The sequence below is a fragment of the Simochromis diagramma genome, unplaced genomic scaffold (assembly GCF_900408965.1).
Source record: "Simochromis diagramma unplaced genomic scaffold, fSimDia1.1 OVJJ01000208.1, whole genome shotgun sequence".
Lineage (NCBI taxonomy): Eukaryota > Metazoa > Chordata > Actinopteri > Cichliformes > Cichlidae > Simochromis > Simochromis diagramma.
The window spans coordinates 3031182-3053512 of record NW_024386789.1 but is presented as its reverse complement, the minus strand read 5'-3'; the positions used below and the strand labels follow the sequence as shown (position 1 = coordinate 3053512).

Sequence of the window (22331 nt, the reverse complement as noted above, 5' to 3'; positions counted from 1 at the left end):
GAAGCTCTTTGTACTTCCTCCTATTGACCCTTGATATGTCGTGTCAGCCCTCTGCCTGTGGTTTGACAGCATCTGCACAGTCGATGAAGAGACGAGGCCTACAGTGCGGTTTTCAGGTTTTTGGAGAGCGTGACTTCGTCTGCACACACAGGAAGCAGTTACTTTTTCTCTCTCTCTTATTGTCACTGTTCAACCTGCCAACCACAGTGCAAAAATGCAGATGAGGCACGACACCGGAAAGGAGGTGCAGCACGAAGCGAATCTCCAGCAGCAGACTTTAGACCTACTTCAGCTGCTGTGTGTTTGAGGCTCACTTCACTCGCCTGCCAACTCAAAGTTGTATTATAATCTTTAAAGATCCGTCAAATTTGCACCTCTACTCTTCAGATATGTGTTTTCTGTGATAATCATGTGGCTACTTTATGAGACCGCGGTAAAGGAAGCATCTTTCATCCTTTGAAACGTTCAGACAACCTCCTCTAACCCATGGTGAGTCACTCGAGTTTTCCTACTTTTTTTTGCTACAGAGCGTCTGACTTCATGCCTTCAGCAGCTTAAAGAGTCGTAAACGTTACTTTTCCATCATGGCTTTGAGTCAGCATCAGCTCCTGCTAGTGAAAATAGAGTATGCATAATCTTAACAGGCTTTCACTTACTTTTACTATAAAATATGATACATTTCCAGCGAACTCATATTCCTGGGTTTTAATTCTTGCTGTGTAATGCTGGCATTCTTGAATCAGCACATTGTGCTACTGTAATGTGTGTTTTTGCTGCTGCTACCAAATACTGTAGTTTGGAAGATTTCATGCTGTGAGTCTCCTAATGATCTTTACTGACTTATCTGTGCTGGATGGCCTTTTAACAGTGACATGTACTTTATTTTGTATACAACATAGTTCCGAAATATCACATGTAGGACCTTCTTATGAGGCTGCTAAGGATATAAATTTTACTCTGGCTACTAAAACTGTCTTCCTTTTAGAGACATGATGCAATGAGCAACAAACCACACAGGAAAACATTTGCAGTTTCCCGTTTTCTCGGCACAACCTCAAACAAAACTTGAATTTTTGTTTGCACTACTTTCACTCCGCTTTAGTAAAATCGCAGCGAAAACAAGAAGAAGCTCCTTTCACACTTTTCATGTTCATGCAACAAACTGTCAGCTTAATAATGTTTAATAAACTGCGCACAGGGCAGGGAGAAGATATTTACTTTTATCACACAAGGCAAGGTAGATGTGGGTACTTCTTTCCCTTAACAAATGAAATGGCTGTTTAAAAGCATTTTGTATTTACTTGGGTTATCGTTGTCTATTATTTAGATTTCTTTCCTGATCTGAGGCCATTTAAGTGTAACATGCAAAAAACTAAGAATACAGGAAGGGGGCAGATACTTTTTCATGTGTATAGTTTACATATTTGCCTGTTTAATAGTATGTTTGTCTTCTGCAAAGTCCAGGATGTGCACCAAGCACAACATTACCGTAAATCTGGTTATTTGAAAGGCTGTGCACACTCATGGTTAAACCAGTGGGTGTTTCCAGAGGACTAAACTTTAAAGACTTGGGCACATTGTGCTCATTTCATTTGTCATTAATTTATAAAATCTTTTTGGTTCTTGAAGTTTGGGGATAATATGTAACTCCCCAGCAAAGCTGCATCAACTTAAAAGAGGCAAACACTGCACAGGATCACCGGCAATGTCTAGTAAAGGGATTATAGATTCTTAGTCCATGTTGTCGTGTCAAAAATAGACACAAAGACCACTGGAAAAATAGCTTATTGAAATACAGTTTCAATAAGATATAGACAAAACCGACAACGAGCACCCCCGGGGGATAAACAGACTTTAATATAATCGAGCAGCACCAGCGACTTGGGTCCTTGGGGGGCGGGCAACCTGAATTTATTGAGAAGGGTCTTTCAAGATAACTTAATCAGTAAGTTCCACTCCGTGGTCTATCCTGGCAAAAGAAAAAGATCAAAAAGTCTGATTCTTCTGGTTCTCTCCCTATTCCTCATCTCTCATGTAGATTCATTGCTCATAACTCTCCTACAGGGCCCCACAGACTTGTGTATCCCAAGCCAGTTAGCACATCCTTCTGCCCTGAGAAAGGCCTTAAGGGGGTGCAGGTGGTGTTTGTCTCCTGCTGTGTTCAGAGTCACAAAATCTGCATGTGGTGAAGTCTTCATACAATATCAAAACAAACAACAACAAACACAGTGTTCAACTTGTGCTTGTGTTCTCATAAGCTCTCATAAGCATGTGTTACTGAGGTGAATGCAGGTGTACCTTTTTAATAAACACACTGATTAATTGGAGGTGATTAAGTAAATAATAATGATGCTCTGCACACATATTTCTAAAGGAACTGGTCAAAATGATAATGATGATGCTTTAGACTTTGAGTTAAAGGCGAAAATTCATCTTCAACAATGTGCAAAACGTTTTTATTAAACTCTAATTAGCAGTTTAATTTCTCACTTTTATTATAAATATGTATTAGGGTTAATAGTAGCAGTATTATACAGCAAACCCTTCTTCAGAGCTTCAGCAGGATGACTGAAGGTGAAACTTGTTTGATTGGCTTAACCCCCATTGATCACAGCCCATAATGTCTGGTTGCACGCAGTAAGTAATGTGTGTGTGTGTGTGTTTCACATAGATAAAAGCGGGAGCATCAGCGGTAGACATATATCAGAGTTTCTCATGGAGAAGACACATTACGATTCTATCCTGGACCGAAGCAAACGCATTACGTGGCAGGACGACTGCTATGTGGATCTTCAGTCTACGACCTCATCGCAAGCAGAAACGGAGGGTAAGAGTCGAAGCCACTGTGTCTGTAACGGTTTATTTAGCCTTTTAAAATAATTTTTTGGCAAAAATTTAATAGTGATCATTCAGACAGCAGCATTTAGTTCAATAAGTCATCATCAGTGGAACTAAAGTGTACAAATACTGGCATCTAAATACTTTATTACATGTAAAAAAATCACGTAAGTACATACAGGTTTATATATATATATATATATATATATGTATATATATGTGTGTATATGTGTGTGTGTGTGTGTGTATATGTGTGTGTGTGTGTGTATGTATATATGTATGTGTATATATGTATATGTATGTATGTATATATGTATATGTGTATATATGTGTATGTGTATATGTATATGTGTGTGTATATATATATATGTATACATATATATATATATACACACATGTATGTATATGTGTATGTATATATGTGTATATGTGTATATATGTATATATATATGTCTGTATATACATATATATATGTAATAATGGATTGCATTTATATAGCACTTTTCGGGGCCCTCAAAGCGCTGTACAATTCCACTATTTATTCACTCTCACATTCACACACTGGTGGAGGCCGCTCCAGTTGATAGACACAGCTGCCCTGGGGAGATGACAGAAGCGAGGCTGCTCTATTCGCGCCATCGGCTCCCCTGGCCGACACCAGTAGGGCCGCGTAGGTGACGTGTCTTGCCAAGGGCCACAACGTATTATCTATTACATATATATCTATATAATATATATATATATATCCTATGTTATATATATATTATAATCTATATGTATATATATGCTAGTCTATATGTATATCTCTGTATGATATATAGGTATATAATGTATTTATTATATGTATTTATATATTTTATTATACATGTATATATATATGTATGTATATATGCTATCTATCTGTAATGTATGTAGTATGTCTATATTTATATGTCTATGTATGTATGTATGTATTATCTATATATGTATGTATTGTATGTATGTGTATATATATGCTACTATGATATATATATATATATATTTATATATATGATATATATATATATATATATATATATCGTATAAATAAACAAAACACACCCAGCACGCCCCTGCGGGCGGTTTATCCTTCCCCGCTCGGGTCTCTCTACCCAGGGCCCTGGAGCTTGAGGCGGTTCTTGCGCCGTTATCCTTCGTCTGTTCCCAGGACTGCGATCTTCTGGACAGAGATCTCCGATGTTATTCCCGGGATCTGCTGGAGCCACTCGCCTAGCTTGGGAGTCACCGCACCTAGTGCTCCGATTACCACGGGGACCACCATTACCTTCACCCTCCACATCCTCTCGAGCTCTTCTCTGAGCCCTTGGTATTTCTCCAGCTTCTCGTGTTCCTTCTTCCTGATATTGCTGTCATTCGGAACCGCTACATCGATCACTACGGCCGTCTTCTTCTGTTTGTCTACCACCACTATGTCCGGTTGGTTAGCCACCACCATTTTGTCCGTCTGTATCTGGAAGTCCCACAGGATCTTAGCTCGGTCATTCTCCACCACCCTTGGGGGCATCTCCCATTTTGACCTCGGGACTTCCAGGTTATACTCACAGATGTTCCTGTACACTATGCCGGCCACTTGGTTATGGCGTTCCATGTATGCCTTGCCTGCTAGCATCTTGCACCCTGCTGTTATGTGCTGGATTGTCTCTGGGGCATCTTTACACAGCCTGCACCTGGGGTCTTGCCTGGTGTGATAGACCCCAGCCTCTATGTACTCAGTACTCAGAGCTTGTTCTTGTGCTGCCTCTGTGCTGTCTTTCAGTCCAGCTTTGTCCAGCCACTGGTAGGATTTCTGGATATCAGCCACCTCCTCTATCTGCCGGTGGTACATACCGTGCAGGGGCCTGTCCTTCCATGATGGTTCCTCGTCTCCCTCCTCTTTCTTGGGTTTCTGCTGCCTGAGGTATTCACTGAGCACTCGGTCAGTTGGGGCCATCTTCCCAATGTATTCTTGGATGTTCGTTGTCTCATCCTGGACTGTGGTGCTGACACTCACCAGTCCCCGGCCCCCTTCCTTCCGCTTAGTGTACAGCCTCAGGGTGCTGGACTTGGGGTGAAACCCTCCATGCATGGTAAGGAGCTTTCTTGTCTTTATGTCAGTGGCTTCTATCTCCTCCTTTGGCCAGCCTATTACCCCAGCAGGGTACCTGATCACGGGCAGGGCGTACGTGTTGATGGCCCGGATCTTGTTCTTACCATTCAGCTGACTCCTCAGGACTTGCCTGACCCTCTGCAGGTACTTGGTGGTTGCAGCCTTTCTAGCGGCCTCTTCATGGTTCCCATTTGCCTGCGGGATCCCCAGGTACTTGTAACTGTCCTCTATGTCTGCAATGTTGCCTTCTGGTAGTTCAATCCCCTCAGTTCTGACTACCTTCCCTCTCTTTGTTACCATCCGACTACACTTCTCCAGTCCGAACGACATTCCAATGTCATTGCTGTATAGCCTGGTAGTGTGGATCAGTGAATCGATGTCTCGTTCACTCTTGGCATACAGCTTGATGTCATCCATGTACAGGAGGTGGCTGACAACTGCTCCGTTCTGTAGTCGGTATCCGTAGCCAGTCTTGTTAATGATCTCACTGAGGGGGTTTAGGCCTATGCAGAACAGCAGTGGGGACAGAGCATCTCCTTGGTAGATCCCGCACTTGATGGTGACTTGTGCTATGGGCTTGGAGTTGGCCTCTAGTGTTGTACGCCACATCCCCATTGAGTTCCTGATGAAGGCTCTTAGGGTCCCATTGATCTTGTACAATTCTAGGCATTCCAGTATCCAGCTGTGGGGCATTGAGTCATAGGCCTTCTTGTAATCAATCCAGGCAGTGCACAGGTTGGTCAGTCTGGTCTTGCAGTCTCGGCTGACTGTTCTGTCTACCAGTAGCTGGTGTTTTGCGCCTCTGGTATTCTTGCCAATTCCTTTCTGTTCCGCTCATGTATTGACCCATGTGCCTGTTCATCTTAGCCGATATGATGCCTGACAGGAGCTTCCATGTAGTACTGAGGCAGGTTATTGGTCGGTAGTTGGAGGGGACCGGTCCCTTCTTGGGGTCCTTGGGGATCAGGACCGTCCGACCTTCGGTTAGCCATTCCGGGTGTCTCTCGTTAACTAGCAGCTGGTTCATTTGTGCTGCCAGACACTCGTGGAGTGCAGTCAGCTTCTTTAGCCAGTAGGCGTGAACCATGTCGGGCCCTGGTGCTGTCCAACTCTTCATACTGGAGACCCTTTCTTGGATATCTGCCACTGTGATGGTTACTGGACCCTGTTCAGGGAGGTCGCTGTGGTCTGCCCTCAGATCCACTAGCCACTGAGCATTGCCGTTATGGGTTGCGTCCTTCTCCCATATGCTCTTCCAGTATTGCTCCGTCTCCAGCCTTGGTGGTGCTGTTCTCCTATTATTGTTCCCTTGCCACTGAGAGTACACCTTTGCTGGTTCTGTGGAGAACAGCTGGTTTATTCTCCTGCCTTCTACCTCTCTGGTGTACCTCCTCAAGCGGCTGGCGAGTCTTTGCTTGGCAGTTTCCAAGGCCTCAGGTATGGACAGCTTGCTGTATTTCTTATGCACCTTCTTTGTCGCACCTTTCTCCGTTAGTTGGCTAACCTTCCTCCGTGCTACTTTGATCTTGCCCTCTAGCCTCCTTCTCCATGGAGGGTACTGCCCCTTGTGGCTGTTCAACTTGTAGCCAAGCATCTCACTGATCATTGCTGCCGTATTGTAGATCAGCTTTCAAGTCTTTGTTTCACCATATGGTTCGCAAACAAGACAACAATGTTATCACGATTCAAGATGCCGACTTCTGCTGTTGGAGAAGAGAATAAGTAGAATTGCATTGCAGAAAACAGAATTGTTCTTTTACAAATATGCAAAAATGTTGCAGGTTTACCTCAGTCTGGCAGCTTTATACCTGAAAAAGCGTTAAAGTGTGGCGATGTTCATACTGTGTGCAGTGACAGGTGCTGTTTATGGTTAGTGTGTTTAGCCTGTCACCTAGTAACCATTAACAAAACTTTGACACAGTGCTCACCACGTCCGCTCGAAAATTTCCTGTAGGGGCAAACCCTAATACTTCTCAGTAAGTTTGCAGGTTTTTAAAAAATCACTTTGATCTCCATCCAACCATCCAGCCGTATGTCGGCTCCGAGCAGCAGTCTGAGCAGAGACTTTGATTGACTTTGAAAGATTAAACAAACCTGTCAATCCTGGGAGTTCATTAGGTAAACACTTGCTTGGACATTCGCCAATTTTTAAGCAGAAGATTTTCTGATTTAGGATTTTTAAGCAAGATCCAAAAAAATGTGCGATCATCGCAGATCCTCAGTTTTCAGGTTTGTATTTCAAGCTTTCCTGTAAACTCGCTGATGCTCTTTATTCTTTCCTGTTATTTTCCCCCTCTTTGTTAGGAAACATTTACACCGTTTCTAAATGGCAGCTTGTTGGTTTTGATGTATTATTGAAGTGGTTTTAAGGACACCGCAGGCTCCGATTGTGATGTGGTGATTTTTACTTTCCAAGAGGAATGTGAAAATATTTATCTGTCTCTTAGTGTATTACACAACAAAGAAGAAGCTGACGTGTCTGTAATTTTGAGTGTGTGTACACACACACACACACACATATAAAGATTGGGGGAAAAAATAAATGAGGCAAAGGCATGTTATTTCTTTAAAAATATGGTGTCCTCTTGTGTGCAAAGTCATTTACCATCATCAGGCTTTTTAATGAGAATAAATATCCGACAAAAACACAAATAATCCTGCATTGTCCCAGCTTAAGGAAGTATCTTTGCTCATGAGTTAACACCACAATAATCTCATCAATCATAAAAATCCTAAAAGTGTTCTGTTATTCTTTAGATCTCGGTTGGATCCAAAAGCATCAAGACCAGCTGCAGAGCTTTATTACGCCCTCCTTCCTGGGGGAGATCTTAAACCACATGAGAAACCTGGATGTGCTCAGTTCAGCTGAGGAGACCAAGGTCAAGGAAGCAGGCCGACTGCAGGATCAGGTTAACATGCTCACCACTATTGTCACTGCCAAGGACAGTCAAGGCTCTGATGTCCTTCAGGGTTTTATAGAGAGCTCAGATTCTCAGGTTGCCCAGCTCATCATTAACCACGGTAAGAGGCTGCTACTCTCTGTCCTGTGTAATTCTTTAAAATGGTTATGGGGGGTAAGTAGCTCAGGCAACGAGTCTGGAGGAACGAAACTGCAAAGAAAATAAATCAATAAAATAATATTCTGTAAGTTCTGTCTGGCTCTGCCGGATGTTTCTTCCTGTTAAAAGGGAGTTTTTCCTTCCCACTGTCGCCAAAGTGCTTGCTCACAGGGCGCCATATGATTGTTGGGTTTTTCTCTGTATGTTTTATTGTAGGGTCTACCTTACAATATAAAGCGCCTAGAGGTTACTGCTGTTGTGATTTAGCGCTGTATAAATAAATTTGAATGGAATTGAATTAATGTGCCATTTTTTTTTACTAATTAATAATTTTTAAAATGTTTATTTGTTTACTTATTTCTGCTTTCTTGCTTGCATATGAAAATATGTATATGAAATGTAGATATTAATACTTTTTCTGCCAGTTTGGTTCCTCCATAGACGTGCGGCTTTTTCAAGTGTTTCTATAGTGTTTAGTGTATGATTGTGTAAGTTTAAATGCCAAGCACTTTTCACTCACTGGGATCAAAGCTTAATACAAAGTTACTCTTCCATATTAGTGTCCTTTTTCCAGAGAATAACCGATGTGAATTTCTTTTGTTTTTGTCTGTAGATGCCATGGTAAAAGAGCACAAGGAGGTCCTCTTACGCCGATATGAACAGTACAGAGACAGAGACTCAATCAGCTGCCCCAGACTTAACATCTCATCAAGAACCTTACTACTTGTCGATGGACTTTCTGATCTTCAACAAAAGGAGCATGACCTGATGCAGGTGGGAGTGACTCGTGGAGAGAAAAGAAATCATCTTAGGCAGCTGGGGTTAGCAAAACTGTTTGAGCCCCTCACCCGAGTCAGTATGCCCCCTAGGGTCTCCCTCACAGTTGGGGTAGCTGGTATCGGCAAAACAACCTGGGTGAGACACTTTGTCCGGCAGTGGTGCCAAGGGATCATCTGTACAGACATAAACTTTGTGCTACCGTTCACATTTGCCGAACTGAACTTGCTGGACAAGCTTTCTGCTGAGAGGCTGGTGAAAATGGCTTTTCCTCATATATCTGATCCCAGTCTGGTCCTGAACAGCTCCTGTCGGACTCTGCTCATACTTGATGGTTTGGACGAATTCCGCTGCAAATTAAATTTTTCCGACGCAGCTTCTTGCAGCGACCTAAAAAAAGAAGTGCCTATTGACGACTTAGTTACCAACATCATTCGAGGGAATCTGCTTCCCGATATAGCAGTCTGGGTGACTTCCAGACCAAGAGTAGCTTCCCTTATCCCCGGAGGTCTGGTTGACAGGGTGACTGAGATCCCAGGATTTAGTCCTAAGGATATAGAGATCTTTCTGAATCACCATTTCTCTGAGAAGGATTTTGCCAGGAAAATATGGTCACACTTGGAATCCAATAAGATCTTGATGGTGATGTGCTACATACCCTGCATTTGCTGGATAGTAGCTGATACTTTGTTATACATCATGCAGAATGAAGCACAGGAGAGTCTTCCGAGGACTTGCACTGAGCTGTATGCCAATTTCTGTTCAATGAAAGCAGAATTGGGCGAACCAAGAGGCAGAGAGCCTGTAAAAACGGAGCAACTTCACGGGAGCAATCGGAAACTGCTGGGGAATCTCGGACGACTGGCTTTCTATGGGCTTCTTAAACACAAGTATGTCTTCAGTGAACAAGACCTCAAGAACTATGGGATTGAGCTACTGCTGACTCAAAGCAGTCTCGGTTCTGGAGTTCTTGTTCGAGAGGAGTCAACCATCAACACGACGTTCCGCTTCACACATTTGACTCTGCAGGAGTTTCTTGCAGCTACCTTCTACCATGTTTCCTCAAAGCGGGCAATCTTTGACTTGTTCTCTGAGAGCTCCATGTCCTGGCCCAAGATTGGTTTCCAGAACCACTTCAGAAGTGCCTTTCAGCACTCACAACAAGCTGAGGATGGTCACCTGGATGTGTTCGTACGCTTCCTAACAGGCCTGTTGTGCTCAGCTGCAATCAAACCTTTTGCTGGACTTCTGGCCCTCGGGAAAGACGATGGCAACAACAAGGCATGGGCAGCAGGGTTTTTGCAGGGTCTGTTGGTCAGCGGGGGTGCTGTGGTCTCCCTGCGTGCAGTCAACCTAGCTTACTGTTTACAGGAGCTGCAGCACACAGAGATGCTGCGGAGCGTAGAGGAGGATTTACGGCTCGGCAGTCTAGCGGGAAAGTTAACGCGGCCTCACTGTGTGGTGCTGGGTTACCTGCTCCACGTGTCTCCGGAGTGCAGCGAACAAACCAACCTGACAGCCTCTCTGAACGCCTCGACAGTGAAATGTTTGCTCCCGCAGCTGCTGTACTGTAGGCATCTAAGGTGAGCTTCTCAACCCAAATACATCCAATAAAAGGAAAACTCCAGATTCAGTGGTTTTATCTGCTCATCAGGTTGGAGAATAATCACTTTAAAGATGATGTCATGGAGTTGCTGGGAAGTCTCCTGAGTGCCAAAGACTGCCATATCCAAAAAATAAGGTGAGTCTTTTTTGTGGTAAAGCATCATACGAGGAACAATTGTTGTTCTGAACAACTGTATCACATCAAGCTGCTTTATAAACTCAGACAAACAGCGGAGCTTTTAAATGAAGTTATGATTGACCTTGCTGATTACTCTGTGGTTGTGTGATTGTATGATTGGTGAAAGTATAATTGTGGTTGTAATTATTATTAATACTCGAACAACATAAATACAATTTCTTTTATCCCTCCATCAGTCTGGCGGACAATGCCATCAGCAACAAAGGAGCCAAAGCCCTGAGTCGAGCCCTCTTGGTGAACCGCACGCTGACTTCTCTCAAGTGAGATCTGCAGTGTTTGATGTCTGAATGAACAAATAAAACCTTTTGAGTTCAGTATTTCCAATTATCTGTATATAAAGCTGCTGCCCCCAGGTCTGGAAAGTATATTTTATGGTGTCAGTAGCTAGTTTTAATTCATTTATTACAGACACTCAAAGCCAAGTATGCTCTAGAGGAGCTATTCCCAGTCAAGAGTGCTGTGACCCATTTAATAAAACAGGAAATCCCATGGTGCCCCCCCAATCTTAAATCTTCACTCTAATCAAAATACAGGAGTGGGAGTATTAAGGCCAATAGGTGATCCACCTGCCACTGGGACACAAGCGTCAATAAAAGAGCAGTGAATTTAGGTCAGAGTAATATCACTAATAACCACCTCCAAGTACCAGTTTTAATTCACTTTTTATTTAAATCAATTAATATAAATAAGTAACTGTACATTATTATAAGTCATTTCAAACTCAAGTTCTTGGGAATCACTGCTCTAGAGCTTGGCTAGCTGTTAGTGTGCAGGGTCTCAGTTTCTCTTGTGTCTAGATTCAAAAACTAAGATGGCAGTGGATAAATTGCTCACACTAAAGCTTTAAAAGATGAGTAACCATGACAACATGGGGCTACTTCCATCTTTTATATACAGTATATAATGTTTTCCAAAAACAGCACCTTGTAATAAAAAATGAGTAATCTGAAATGGGAAAAGGCTTTTAGTTTTGATGTAGTGTAGTCATTCAAGAGTTGATCATAATACTACATAATAATAATGCTAAACCTGCATCTTATAATTTACATCTTATTACTGCTAAGTAGAGTTTTAGTAAATCATCTAATGACCTGTTTATGTCGTTTTAGTCTTCGGAATAACAACATCGGCTCCAAAGGTGCAAAGTTCCTAGCAGAGGCTCTGAAAATGAACCAAGTCCTGACATCAATCAAGTTGAGTATAATTGCTCTACAGCTTAACTGCCACACACAGAATTCCAGTTTATTGATTGTAGTTGGTGTATTTGCTCAATTTCCCCGACTTCTCATCAGCTTTCAGAACAACGCCATCGAGGAGGAGGGTGCTCAGTCGCTTGCAGAAGTGCTGCAGTGCAACCGCAAACTGGTGTCTCTGAAGTGAGTTTGGTCTTGTTTACAGATGTTGTTTTAATGAATGTCCCGTAGATTAATGTGCATCTTTTTTTTTTAGTATACGGAAGAATACAATCGCAGCAGGTGGAGCCAAAAGGATTGCAGAAGCACTGAAGACCAACCGGACTCTCACAAAGTTGATGTAATGCAGAATTAATATTCATTCAGTGATCTTGGAGATAATGTACTGAACTTCTAGGCCAGAACATTTAAAGACTAAAAGTTAATCATTACTTCTTCACATTTTTGCAGATTGATGATGAGGTGTACAGTTATGATAGCTCATTGACACACTTGTTTGTTACTAGGCTTCATTTGATCTTGTTTACCACCACACCTGAACCTGGTTCACATACTGATAACTCAGATTAATGGTTTTTTTTCTCCTAATGTGTCGGGTGTATTTGTGTTCTTGTCTGCAGTCTTTGTGGTAATCAGCTTGGGGATAAAGGGACGGTAGCTCTGGCCGAGGCTTTGGCGGTCAACCACACTCTTCTCTCACTCCAGTTAGTATCTTCTGCCCATAGTGCAATGCAAATGCATTTTAATAGTGTGGGAAGTGACATTTCAGTTCATGCACCACAGAAGGGGAAATGGTGTTTGCTTTGAATGCTATTCATTACAGCTGCATTTAACTTTTCATCTCTTTTCATAGACTTCAGAGTAACTCGATCAGCAACAAGGGCATGACAGCCTTAACCAAAGCACTGAGGCTGAACCATGGCCTTGTCTCCTTGAAGTAAGGACCAAGCTTAAAGTTTCACTCTGTTTCCCTGTTTGTATTTGTGCATTAACCCAAGAGTATTTTGTCTTTTTTGGGAGAACGTGATTTTCCAACAAGCAGCTGTCAGTTAAACTCAGAAGAGAGTTACTTTAGCTAAGAAATTATTTAAAATGCTGATGTTATTTTGAGCTTTAGGAGACCAATCAGTGATCTGGGTCAGTTATTTGTCTTACTTACATCTTGAAGTCCATGCAAGCTTTTCCTCAAGCTTTTCTTTCTGTGCAGATTAATTTTATTAGCACTGAAGAAAGTCAGCATGTTGTTTCCCTCTACACCTCCGACTCTTTATGTATGGCTAATTAGCTGCAGACTTTGGTTCAACAGAATAAAGTTTAAATGATTTTACAGTTACAGAAGTGCACATGTTTTGGACAATTACAGTTTTTTCCCATTATTTTGCCTCTGTACACCACTACAGTGGATTTTAAATCAGTCAAGATGTGATTACAGTTTAGACTTTAATTCAATTGATTTAATTTTATTTACTATTTAGGAATTATAGCCATTTTATATATAGTCTACCATTTTAAGAAGCTCAAAATTAATTGGACTAAACTAAAAAAATTAAATAAAAAGATTGTTTTTAATACTTGGAGGAAAATCATTTGCAGTCAATGAGTACCTGCAGGCATCACCAAATGCTGTTTCCTCCCTTTTTATTTTTACTTTTTCAGAACTGTGCAGTTTCTTTTAGATGTTTCCTGGCGAAGGCTACGTTAGCGTTGTTATTCTTAAGTGTAGTTATTTGCACCTTCATTTTAAACCCTCTCTATTTCCATTCATGAAGGCATGTGTTTACTGCAGACTGATATTTATACGCCTACCTCCTTGAAAAACAGTTTTGACTTGGTTAGATGTTTTAAAGGTGTTTGGTTTTTTTTTTCCTTTAACCATGGAAATAATTCTGTCATCATCCACTTTAGTTGTCTTCTGTGGTGTGGTGTGGAGCAGGGGGGCTTTGCATAAAGATGGCTGTAATTCCTGATTATTTAAGGCACAACTTTTGTTAAACACCTTAAAAGAAAACTGAAAGTCTGCACATCATTCACACTTGATTATTTGATATAAAATCCACTGATGTGGTGTGCGGAGGCAAAATGACAAATGTCTCGCTGTTCAAAAACCTATAAAACTAACTGCATCATATGTGCAGTATATCTTATCTGTTAGACACATGTGATCAGTATTCATATTTTGTGTCTCAAAAAAGGGAGTAAAAAAAGCCTCTCTTTGGAAAAGGTTTGCCAAATTGACAGTATCTTGGCATTTTAGTGGCTGTAAAGTTGTCATGCTTGTGTCTTATGTCACTTTTCATGTGTTTTTCTGTCTATTTAGTCTGAGGGAGAACTCCATTGGGGTAGAGGGAGCAAAGAACATGGCCCATGCCCTCCACGAGAACAACACTCTGCAGGACCTCGAGTGAGTCAGCTCGTTAATAGTAGTACAGTATCATCCCTCACAGAACTGCAGGAATACCCAACTGTTCAGTAAATGTCACTCCCCCAGATCATGCCCTGTCATACAATACTGCTGCATGATGAAAAGCACAAAAACTGCGAGATAACTGTTTGTATTGTGTAGCTCTTTGAGGTAATGTGGGGACATTTCCAACCTACTGCAACACTGACAGCAGCAGCCATATTCTAGTGTTATAATACTTCCTGTAAACGCCTTTTTCCAGTGTTATTTTCAAAACTTGAAGCTTCTGTGAAAGCAGACATGTTGAAAACGCTCTGACAGTCTTTGCATTACATACAACAGTGCTCATATTTGTGTTTTTGTTTGCATATTTGTGTGTTTTCCAGTCTCACAGCCAACCTTTTGCATGATGACGGAGTTCAAGCTATCGCTGGTGCAATCAAGTTTAATCGAGGCCTGACCTCCTTGCAGTAAGTGGAGCTTGAATCGGAAATAAACACATCCAAACAGATACACACAAGTCTGAGAGTAGAAGTGGGAGTCTGCACTGCACAGCAACCGATGCATTCTCAGTGATGTAATAAAGTTCTAGTGAACAAAGCAGGATATTTATACCTACATCTTTAAGCACACACTCTACCCATAACCCCGATAAGGACAAGTGGAAGAGAATGAATGGTTAGAGTCTTTGATTCTGAAATGTGGTTGAGCAGAAATTTGAGCTAAATCAAAATAGTAAAGTAAACGATTTGGTTCTTATGTAGCACTTTTCTACTTGAGCTTTTAAAGCGCCTCATTCAACACCCCTCATTCAACCATATGTTTTCGACACCTAAATGCTTTCTGTCTAAGATTCATGACACGCTGATGGACACATTGGAGAGCAACTTTAAGGTTCAAGTATACTTCAGCATGCAGAGTAGAGCATCCAGGGATTGAACCAGCAACCTGTTTAATAGATCTTTAATGAATTCAAGTGTATTTGCTTCATACTGGGTCTCTTCTTTTCCTCTCTTTTCACAGTCTGCAGTGGAATTTCATCAAGTCCACGGCCACTAAAGCTCTGGCCCATGCACTCCTCTCCAATTCCACAATGCAACTCCTGGAGTAAGACCAATAAACCTTTTTCACTCCTTTGTTTGTAAATATATCGATCTCACCCAAAATTTCAAAACTCTTTCCTCAAAGCCTGCGCTGATATTACTTTGAGAAAATGACTCGCTCCAGGCTTTGAGTGAACATATTCATCAGCAACCATGCAATTATGTAAAGCTTTATTCGCAAGGCTTTATTGTTATTCATAGCAGTTTCTGTGTGTGCTTCTATCTCCATCCTACAGTCTTCAAGAAAATGCTATCGGGAATGAAGGAGTCACTTATCTTGCTGAGGCTCTGAAAACCAACACGTCACTGCACACTTTATGGTTGGCATAACGATCGTGTCCATCGACAGATCAATCATTTTTGTGGTTGTGGTGGTTGTGACCCTTTTGTGTGACGTCTCTTCAGTCTTCAGGGAGTCTCAGCAGGGACGAGTGGCGCCATTAAAATGGCAGAAGCTCTGATGACCAACCAGACCCTGCAAACATTAGAGTGAGTACAAATTTTACCTTGTGTCAACCTTTCCTTTGTTTTAGCTGCATATCATTGACACGCTCTTCGGCAGTTCAGCTTTGTCAGTTAAAGTTGGCCTAATCAACACCAGAGTGAAACCAAGCAGCACTCGTTAACTTCTATCTGAAACTAACTGCTAGTCTCTTATCTGTCTGCTTCTAAAGATTAATAGCTTTTGATTGGTTCCTGTTATGAACTTTGTTTATCTTCATTTGAGAATCCCAGCATGCAATTTGAATTTACTGATTGCAGTCTGGCAATGTTGTGTCTGCTTGAGGTAGATATTATTTTAAGAAGGCAGTTAGTTGTCTCTAACAGATCACTGACAAGTCACGATTGCGATCACTAGATCAAATGAGTGCGCCTCCCTGGAAATGTTCGTTATTTCCAAATGTTAAACAATAAAAGTGATGATTCATCAGAATACCTCCAGACCTTCTCTTTGTGAATAATGTGAGAAAATTCACCAACTAATCCTCAACCAGATTGAGACTATTTAAGCTCTCGTGCTGCTTGATGATTAAATGACTCAGTGTGTTTTAATGGCAACTTTACTTTTCTTTATTTTTTTTCACATGTAATGACTTGTCTATATTATTGTTGATTTACATTCACTCTGATTTTATAGAGTTAAATTTAAACATACCATAACAATATTACAATACATACAGCCATGTGAAAAAGAAATGCAATAATCCCAGTAATGTGAAAAACACCGAACTGCTTCTGTAAGACTTAAGAAGGCAGGTGCTGCTAATCAAATACACTTGATTAACTGATCATCAGCAAGTGCGAGCACCTCTGTGAAAGCAAAGGTTTTGGCATTTTGCTGGTTTGGAGAATTCAGGTGTGTTAACACAATGTCACAGTCTTCCCAAGAGTGAACAGCCCACCAGTTTTCCCTGAGGTCAGACCATGCAGTGCTCAAGGAAACTGCAAAACAAACCAAGAGCTACATCACAGACTCTACAGGCCTAAGCATTAAATTTCATGATGGCGCAATGATAACAAGATTGAACCAGTGTGGCTTGTTCGAAAGGGTTGCCAGGACGACACCTCTTCTCTTTAAGAAGTTGCACAGGTTAGGATAGTAAAGTTGTATTTGAACAAACCACAAGATTTCTGGGACTTTGGACCTCATTTACTAACAATGTGCAATCAAAAATACAGACAAATTAAAATCTGGCTGTCGTAGGAAATTTCTACACGATGTTTAGAATTACAGTTATTTTTTATTTTTAAAAAAAGCCTTGATATTAGTGCTGGATGTCATCACTTTCAGTCTAATTTCTTGGCCCTCTCTCATGGATGCTGAAAAACAGAATTCAGTGAGTTTATTATCACAGATTGACAGATATGGTCCTCTTTGTTCTTTTTCTCTCATTCAGTTAGACTTTTTTATATCAACTTTGAGTTCCAAGCAAGTCTCAGGGGATGTGATATACAGAGCTACTATTTTGTCAGTAGGAGCCCCACTTTTCATTTTTCTTTTAAACTGTTGAAAACACTCTGGAAAGCTGTGCCTTTTCCTCTTTGGACAATTGTTTAAGTTTCTTCAGTTGGATTTTTTTCTTGCTTTCCTCTTTTAGTGGTGCACGGTTCTCTCTTGCAAGACAGTAACTGCTTTCTCTGCTTTACCTGGAAGTACTAGAGTTGGATGTCTTGAGACCGGTCTTGGTCTCAAGACCACTTTTACGTGGTCTTGGTCTTGTCTCGGTCTCGACGGACTTTGGTCTTGTCTTGGTCTCACTGTCTCGATCTTGCTGTCTAATGTGTCGTGCGCAAAAGCATCAGCTCTAAGAGCCGTGCTTAGAGAGTGCTTTGTAGTGAATCACAAGAGTCGACTCCCAGTAAGCGAGAGCCGGGTCCTCACTTAATTTCCTTTCGCTGCTCAGCTCTCACACAGTGGCTCAGCTATGCTCCAATCCCTCCATATTGTGGCCAATCACATGCGAGGATATAGGATAATATCATTATGTGAAAAATTCAGAGAGGGTGAGAGACGCGGCAGTCAAGTGGAGCGTGAGTCTGTCTTCCCAGTAAGTGAGTGAGACAGTAGACAGTGGTGAGGAGGGCTGTGCGAGTGCATCGCAAAAACACATAAATATGCCTGACACCCGTAAACGAATCGGCATCTGGCTGCAGTTTAAAGACTTTTTCGTCTCTGTCTTTGTCTCGTCTCGACTTTGTCTTGGTCTTGACTCGGTCTGTCTTGGTCTTGGTCTTGTCTTGGTCTCGATACCCTCTGATCTTGGTATTGTCTTGGTTTAGGCAGTCTTGACTACAAGTCAAGCACGTACGCCTGAATGACATGGAGACGTGACAATATCCAGATTTTATGGAGATTACAAAAGCCTCTTTGTTTATAAAGAGTCTGATTTATCAACATATAAACTGTAGTAAGAATAAAAACAAGCTGGTGCACATGTTTCTTAAATCTAAGAGTAATTTTGCATAGCCACTTGTTTGTTTGAATAGAGTAAGAACTCCACGCACATTAAATGAAGCCCCTTGTCCTTTAAACAGAAAAGACCAAAGTGGAGATGTTTGGCCACAATGCACAGAGTAACATTTGGGGAAATTTGAACACAGCACAAACACTTCATAACAACTGTCAATCACTGTGTTGGAGGGATGGTGATTTGGCCTTGTTTTGCAGCCACAGGATCTGGACACCTTGCAGTCCTTAGGTCAACCATGACCTCCTCTGTACCTGGAATAATTTTGGAATCAAATATGGGGACCAAAATGCTTCCACAGTGATGTGAGACACTGATAAAGTCATGCTGAAATGATTATTCCTGCTAGAGGTGACTCTACAAGCTACTGAAACATGCAATGTAGTTAGTTTTTCATCAGTAATTTGGCATTTTTGTTGATCTTATTGTAAATTTAAAATGTAAAATCTCTGATTATTCAAATGGCTTTTTTTGCAGCAGTGAACAAAGATTGGTCAGCGGATTTTAGAATGAGTTGGACTGCTTCTTATTTGCTGAAGTAACCAATACAAACTTTCTTCATTAGTGACTTTTTATCTCAAGATTTTCTTGATGGGTTTGTCATAACCTTTCAGGAACTTCACTAAAAGGATAATTAATTTTTTTTTTTTTGAAGCAACAATTAAAATACAATTGCCTCCAACAGAACAACGCTGTGCTAAAAAAACAGGAGCAAAGAAGAATACACGTGAGCTATGGACAGAAAGTGTTTGAAAGATTTTCAGAAAGAAAACAAAAGAAGCGTTCTGGTGCGTGAGCTCTCTGTGACTCCCATTTACATTTTATTTCTGCTGAGCATTGCGCACACAGCAGCTCATTGCAAATTGTCGTTTTTAGTCCTGGTAAACAACCAATTTCACCTGTCATTGGACGACACAAGAGAAAAGTGAGAAAAATGATAGAAGGCTCTAGTTTGATGAGACGTTCACCTGGGTGGAGCTCGGCAGCTCATTTTCCACTATGTTTTTCAGTCTGCGTGGGAACACTGTAGGAATGGAGGGAGCCAAGGCCCTGGCCAACGCCTTGAAATCCAACAGAAGCCTCAAGGCGCTGAAGTAAGCACAATTGGAACTTCATTTCATGACATAAACTACATTCGTATATTAAACCTGTGGTAGAAAAGTAAATGCAGCTGCTGATTTCATGCTGCCTGATTTATCTATTCAATCAGGGCTGAAGTTTATTCTCCCACACTCTCCTCCGCTGTTCATCCATTATTTGGTTAGCTGCAAATAACCCCAGCTACAGAGATGCATGTGTGCTGAACTCCCTGTTTTTGTTTTTGTTTTCTTCTGGAATCCAACAGTCATCAATATCCAGACCTTTACATTTGAAATTTAGAGCGTTACTCACAGATATCGCTACATTTGATCAAAAAATAAATCTTCTGTGTGTGATTCATCAGTCTGCAGGAGAACTCTCTGGGCATGGACGGAGCCATATTCATTGCAACAGCTTTGAAGGGAAACCACCAACTGACATACATCAAGTAAGTTTTCTTTTACCGTTTATTTATTGTTATTTACCTGTTTATCGATTTGTCGTATTAAAACTGTTCCTTCAGTTTGCAGGGAAATGGCATTGGAGAATCTGGAGCTAAAGTCATATCTGATGCTATAAGAGCCAGTGCCTCCGGCTGCGTGGTGGACATCTAGCCCACCAGAGAGAGCAGCCGTCACTGAGGAGGGTCATGCTACCAGCACGGGGATAACAGCTGCCGTTGTTATACAAAGCAGATGTAAACTATGTAATTTAACTCATTCTGTATAATAGTTCTGACAAGTTATTTGGTGCGTTGCATTTTTATATAGATTCTGTAATATTTATTAGGTGACTAAACAGCTGTTTTGAAGCTGCAGTTCAGCTTTAGACAAACACTTGAGAAGCACAATATGTAATGTAATAAACACACATTAAGCTCAGAAAGTTAAAGTAGAGCAGAATTCCTCCATTAAGATGCCATTTTGTACATTTGCTCTGTTTGCACAATTAAATGTGGCAAAAAAAAAAAAAAAAGTAAGTTATTTCAGGAGGACCAAACTGGTTTTATAACCTTTGTTGTTCTGTTTGGTTTATTATGCCTGTCTTACAAGTGTTAAATACCAGAAATACTGACATGACACAAATACACTCCAACTGAGCAGAACTGAGTAAAACCTTTTATTTATTCCAATGTTTCTTGTTGCAGTCGACCTTATTGGAAATGAGGCTTTTGGCTATTTCAAGCCTGCATGTTATAGATGCAGTTATTATGATGTTTGGAGCCTCTGAAGACAATGAACTGAGAAGGAGAACATGTATTTAAAATTGTAAGAAAAAAATCTGTGTCCTTTGACCCATATTTAATAGTGCTTTGTGGACCATCCAGTTCCTTATTTGTCTTGGCTTGTTTAGCTAGCACCTCAGTGTGCCAATAACAGCATATATAACAGCATATATCTATATATATCTATATATATCTATATATATATAGATATATATATACATATGTATATATGTGTGTGTGTGTGTATATATGTATGTAATAGGACATGTAATGTGTACAGTTTTTGTGACATATGTGGAATGTAAATATATGGACTTAATTCAAACGGTACCTGTTAATAAATGTGTTATATACATGAAGAATAAACTTGACAGTCTGTGGTCATTTAAATGAAAAAACTACATATGTACGCCAGATTCTTAGATCAACAATTGACAAACACAGGTTCCTTAGGGAGCTGCAGGTGGAGCTCTGACATCTCAGGTCTGATGTGATACTCAAGTGAGTATGTACTGTCATGGTGCCAAGATCTAAAGAGCCTTCGAAGAAAAAGCTGTGGATAGTGAATAAATGACTGTGTAGAAAAAGCAGGGGCAACAGTTTCCAACTGGAAGAAGAGTAAGAATTGACTGAAGTGTCCATTGCAGGAAAAACGGTATAACAGAGGGACAACACAACGAGTAAAAAGGCCAAAGTCTGTGTCAGTTTAAATACTGCCAAGTGTAAATGAGTGCAGATTTATCTAAACTGTGCTAGTCTCCCATTATCCAGACCTCCCACAGTAACAGGTGTGGAGTCAGTCAATACTTGAATATTTTCCAGTTACAGAAGTAGCCAAAAGCATTTATCTGCACTGATCACAAGCAGCAAGAGTCCTGACAGGGACTAGAAAGAGAGAGCATATTTCTCCTGTTTTGGCTTCCCTTCATTGGCTTCCTGTTAAATCCAGAATTGAATTCAAAATCCTGCTCCTCACATACAAGGTCTTAAATAATCAGGCCCCATCTTATCTTAATGACCTTGTAGTACCATATCACCCTATTAGAGCGCTTCGCTCTCGCTCTGCAGGCCTACTTGTTGTTCCTAGAGTATTTAAAAGTAGAATGGGAGGCAGAGCCTTCAGTTTTCAGGCCCCTCTTCTGTGGAACCAGCTTCCAGTTTGGATTCGGGAGACAGACACTATCTCTACTTTTAAGATTAGGCTTAAAACTTTCCTTTTTGCTAAAGCATATAGTTAGGGCTGGACCAGGTGACCCTGAATCCTCCCTTAGTTATGCTGCAATAGACGTAGGCTGCCGGGGGATTCCCATGATGCATTGAGTTTTTCCTTTCCAGTCACCTTTCTCACTCACTATGTATTAATAGACCTCTCTGCATTGAATCATATCTGTTATTAACCTCTGTCTCTCTTCCACAGCATGTCTTTATCCTGTCTTCCTTCTCTCACCCCAACCGGTCGCAGCAGATGGCCGCCCCTCCCTGAGCCTGGTTCTGCCGGAGGTTTCTTCCTGTTAAAAGGGAGTTTTTCCTTCCCACTGTCGCCAAAGTGCTTGCTCATAGGGGGTCATATGATTGTTGGGTTTTTCTCTGTATCTATGAAGCGCCTTGAGGCGACTTTTGTTGTGATTTGGCGCTATATAAATAAAATTGAATTGAAAAATTGAATTGAATTGAATTGAAAGTTTGAATGTTCTTGTGAACAATTACACCCACTGCATCAACGGCATCCTAGTTGCAAAGCCAGGACAATGCAATCT

At 41.1% G+C, this 22331-nt stretch overlaps 1 protein-coding gene across 4 annotated transcripts; it reads left to right on the top strand.

The window, feature by feature from the left end:
• The first annotated feature begins 28 nt into the window (after positions 1 to 28).
• nlrc3 (NLR family, CARD domain containing 3) lies at positions 29 to 20933 on the top strand. Of its 4 annotated transcripts, XM_040023434.1 has the most exons (19): positions 41 to 489; positions 2672 to 2827; positions 7721 to 7984; positions 8636 to 10382; positions 10454 to 10540; positions 10780 to 10863; positions 11713 to 11796; positions 11896 to 11979; positions 12053 to 12136; positions 12417 to 12500; positions 12650 to 12733; positions 14114 to 14197; positions 14584 to 14667; positions 15221 to 15304; positions 15537 to 15620; positions 15706 to 15789; positions 19280 to 19363; positions 19714 to 19797; positions 19873 to 20324. In XM_040023434.1, exons 2-19 carry the CDS (start codon positions 2716 to 2718, stop codon positions 19961 to 19963), a joined length of 3393 nt encoding a protein of 1130 aa, XP_039879368.1. In that variant the 5' UTR covers positions 41 to 489; positions 2672 to 2715; the 3' UTR covers positions 19964 to 20324. The 4 variants fall into 4 exon arrangements, 2 of the variants coding, with proteins under 2 accessions (XP_039879367.1, XP_039879368.1); XM_040023433.1 differs by having other exon boundaries at positions 32 to 489; positions 11713 to 11979; positions 19873 to 20933; XR_005694728.1 differs by lacking the exons at positions 19714 to 19797; positions 19873 to 20324 and adding an exon at positions 18470 to 18620 and having other exon boundaries at positions 29 to 489; positions 11713 to 11979.
• Positions 20934 to 22331: the final 1398 nt, after the last annotated feature.